At 37.3% G+C, this 3,360-nt stretch overlaps 1 protein-coding gene across 1 annotated transcript; it reads right to left on the bottom strand.

The window, feature by feature from the left end:
* Nucleotides 1-1,837: 1,837 nt before the first annotated feature.
* Nucleotides 1,838-2,386, bottom strand: LOC132061607 (ankyrin repeat-containing protein ITN1-like). Its single transcript, XM_059454382.1, has one exon. The coding sequence runs from the start codon at nucleotides 2,384-2,386 to the stop codon at nucleotides 1,838-1,840; it is 549 nt and encodes a 182-aa protein (XP_059310365.1).
* Between the last annotated feature and the right edge of the window lie 974 nt (nucleotides 2,387-3,360).

Below are 3,360 nucleotides of genomic sequence, written 5' to 3'. Positions count from 1 at the left end.
TGACTTCAACAAAAGAAATAGGTCGGTTTTGGAAGACATATCGAGCAGCTCGTTCAGAACCATGTCGGTCGCCTCTAAGTAATGCACGGTATAAAGGCAAGCATCTCCACAACTTCGCCTTGTCAATTCTGTCTGTTCAAGTATAGCCAATTTATTCTCAACGGGGACAGATGAAGCACTACCCTCCATTAAAATTTATGACATGAATTTGACTTGGCATGTCACGAAAGACTTCAACTTTGGAAAATATTGGTGTATTTGATAGAATTATTTCATTAAAAATAAGTTGAAAATTTTATAATTAAGTTGTTTTTAAGTATAGAAACGTGACTTTGTTTTAAACAATTAAAAAAAAAAGGATGCCACAAAAATTGGACAAATAAAGTAGTTAGAAGGAAATGTAGAATGATGAAAGAGGAGGAATAGCTTTTTACCGGAGAGGGCGATGGGTGATGAACATTAACATTACTTTGCTTGTGCGCAGCCACCTTGATTCATATTTTTCAACGTTGGAGTCAAGTTGCACCAAGCAAGTGCTCAACCTTCTCACTTCTGATGACCTCTTGGATAGTAGAGAATCTGTCTGGCCCATTTCTGCGGATTTATCTTCATTTTACGATGGTAGTGGATAGTAGGGGAATCGAGTACCACCCATTTCTCAGGGATTTATCTCTTCAATTGGCCCGCCAAAGTTGTCTCCTGTTTAAGTCTTTTTCTATTCCTTTTCTTTTCCCCCCTTTTAACGGTTTCCTTACCATTTCCCTTTTTAAACATTACCATATACATTCATAATTAGTAAAATACGTGGAATTCTCCAACATATCATCCAAGTTGGAAATACTATGAGGACCGAGTTGACCAACAAATTCTATAGCAAATTAAGAAATACATGACTTGAACACTGGTCAAGTATATTTTTATTCTTTATTAATAAGAATAACACACGTGTACTTACTCCAAAGTCCAAAAGATGCTTTTTTTTGAAACAGTGACTATGTAGAAGGGCTTTATTCTGTCAGGTTGGAGCAAAAAAGACTAACACAAAACATGTCGAGCTAGCATAGGAGTAGTAGAGCAAAAAGATTAACACACACAACTCCTTATGGCCATTGTTGGAAATACAAGGCGGGCCTTTGATAATATCATAGGGCACAAAGAGGACGGAAGATGGCAATAGACACTAATCTCACTTCATATCATTAGAAAAACTCCACTTTTACATAATACTCCCTCCGCCTCAAAATATTTGTCGTCCTTTTTAAAAATACTTATCTCAAAATATTTGTCGTTTTATTTATTTAATCGGTGTCACGTGGGCATTAGTGTTTACTTGTTCAACTTTATACAAGTTGAGGAGCCTACTTGTGCACACCTAGTTAGAGGCATCTTGCAAGTGAGCACGGATTCGATGGCCTATTTATGTATTCCGCCAATATTCTACCAAAGACAAGCTACAAAAGCAAGGCAAAATACAACGATTAATAGTTTCCGCTGAATAAAGGTAGTAACAGAGAAGCTACAATCTCCTTTGTGATTCAATGAAAATTTTAATAATGAATGAATAATGAAGCAGGATTGTCTTAAAGTATACTACTATTTGAGAATACTATTAAAGCACGTGTACTGGGAAATATAAGGAAACAAAGCAAGACAAACACAAATTGTCTTCCAACACGAATAAATATCAGCTGGATCTCAATTTTCACTTTCCCTTTGTTCAAACACAAATTGTCATGCAACACAAATAAAAAGGAGCTAGTGGTCAAGTTTTCACTTTCCCTTTGTTCAAACACAAATACAAGAAGAACAAGCCTGCACTATTTTCCCTCTTTGCTTACTAGTAAAGTACACGCGAGCTCTGCTTACGAAAAATGCTTGGACCATATGTGGACATAAACATCTCCCACAAGAGACCAAATTGCAAGTCCATAAAGAGGACTGCTGTAATATAGGCTCCTGTGTAGACTGGATAGATTATCCATCTCTTTTTCTGACCAAAAACGAGGTAAATCGTAGCACCAAACGCTATCATCAGAGATGTCATTGAAACGAATAGCGTACTAAGGCCTAGAATTAATCTCTTTGGAAGTCGTCTAAGAAAATCCTCTTCTGCATATCTCGAGGTGAGGATAGACAAAAACATTAGCACAGAGGCAACAGAAGAGAACAGACAGAATGCAACCGAAACAGCAAAAACTGTGAAGACCCTTTCGTTGGAGAATAGTGGAAAACCACTGTCTTGATTGTTTCCACCTGGCACAGTGATGGCTGCTGCAAATCCTACCGTTGCTGTTAGGGCTGCAACAAATATGCACGAATTTGCAGTTTCTTTCATCCATTTCTCTCCTTCTTTGACCAGTTCCTTGTGTTCGTCAGTGAACACCATTTTTGGAGTTTCTCCTTTAGAATTTGTCTTTGTTCTAAAGTTGGCTGAACAAGCTTTTCTACTTCCTGCATACACATAAATGTGGTACTCACGTTACGGGGAAGTATTGAAGCAATTATAGAATAATTTAGTTTACATGATTGATAATTTGTTGGCTTCTTTTTAATTGGCTCCGGTTGCTTTGCCTTTTATGCTCGTAAGGCATTGTCCGTTAAGTAATGACTTCACGTGTTAATTTTAAAGACCTACTCCACCAGAAATACTTCACAACAACAACATACCCGGTGAAATCCCACAAAGTTGGGTGTTTGAGGAGAGTAAAGTGTCGCAAACTTTAACTCTACCTTGAGAAGGTAGAGAGGCTGTTTTTGGTAGACCCTCGGCACCAGAAATACTTCACAGGTTTTATCAAACTCATCTCATCCACTTTGATAAACATTATTTTTTTCCCAGATTTTGTTGTCTCTCTACTAATCCTCCGTATCATTTTAATAAAAGTTACTCAATGGTATCAAACGGGCATTTAACATAAAGCTCATTGAGGGGTACAAACAATTTTGTCAAAGGCAAAAAATCTTTAAAAAGCGATCCCTGTGTATTGGAGCTTTAAGCACAAAGTGCATTTGAAGCGTGTGCTTTAAGTAAAAAAAGGCACGATGAAGGTAAAAAAAGAAGTAAAAAAATACATATGTAATGCAAGAAAAAAGTAACAGCTTCATTCATAATCTCTTCCTTAACGCTTAATATATCTCTTTGCCAATTCTATTTATTGTTTAGTACCGCATGATTCAAGATAGAACTCATGGACAATGAGGCACGAGCCTTAGAGCCTTGCCTACAACGGAAGAACGGCTTAGGCGAGGCAAAGCGCCTCCCGAGTTTTTCTAAGCTTCGGGTTAAGCACGCCTAATGAGCCTTTGGCAACACTAATACAAAAATAAAACAAATAACTCACAACATATTACTGCAAAATA

Source organism: Lycium ferocissimum, chromosome 6, assembly GCF_029784015.1.
Source record: "Lycium ferocissimum isolate CSIRO_LF1 chromosome 6, AGI_CSIRO_Lferr_CH_V1, whole genome shotgun sequence".
NCBI lineage: Eukaryota > Viridiplantae > Streptophyta > Magnoliopsida > Solanales > Solanaceae > Lycium > Lycium ferocissimum.
The sequence above is the reverse complement of the archived record's forward strand: the minus strand, read 5'-3'. Positions and strand labels throughout refer to the sequence as shown.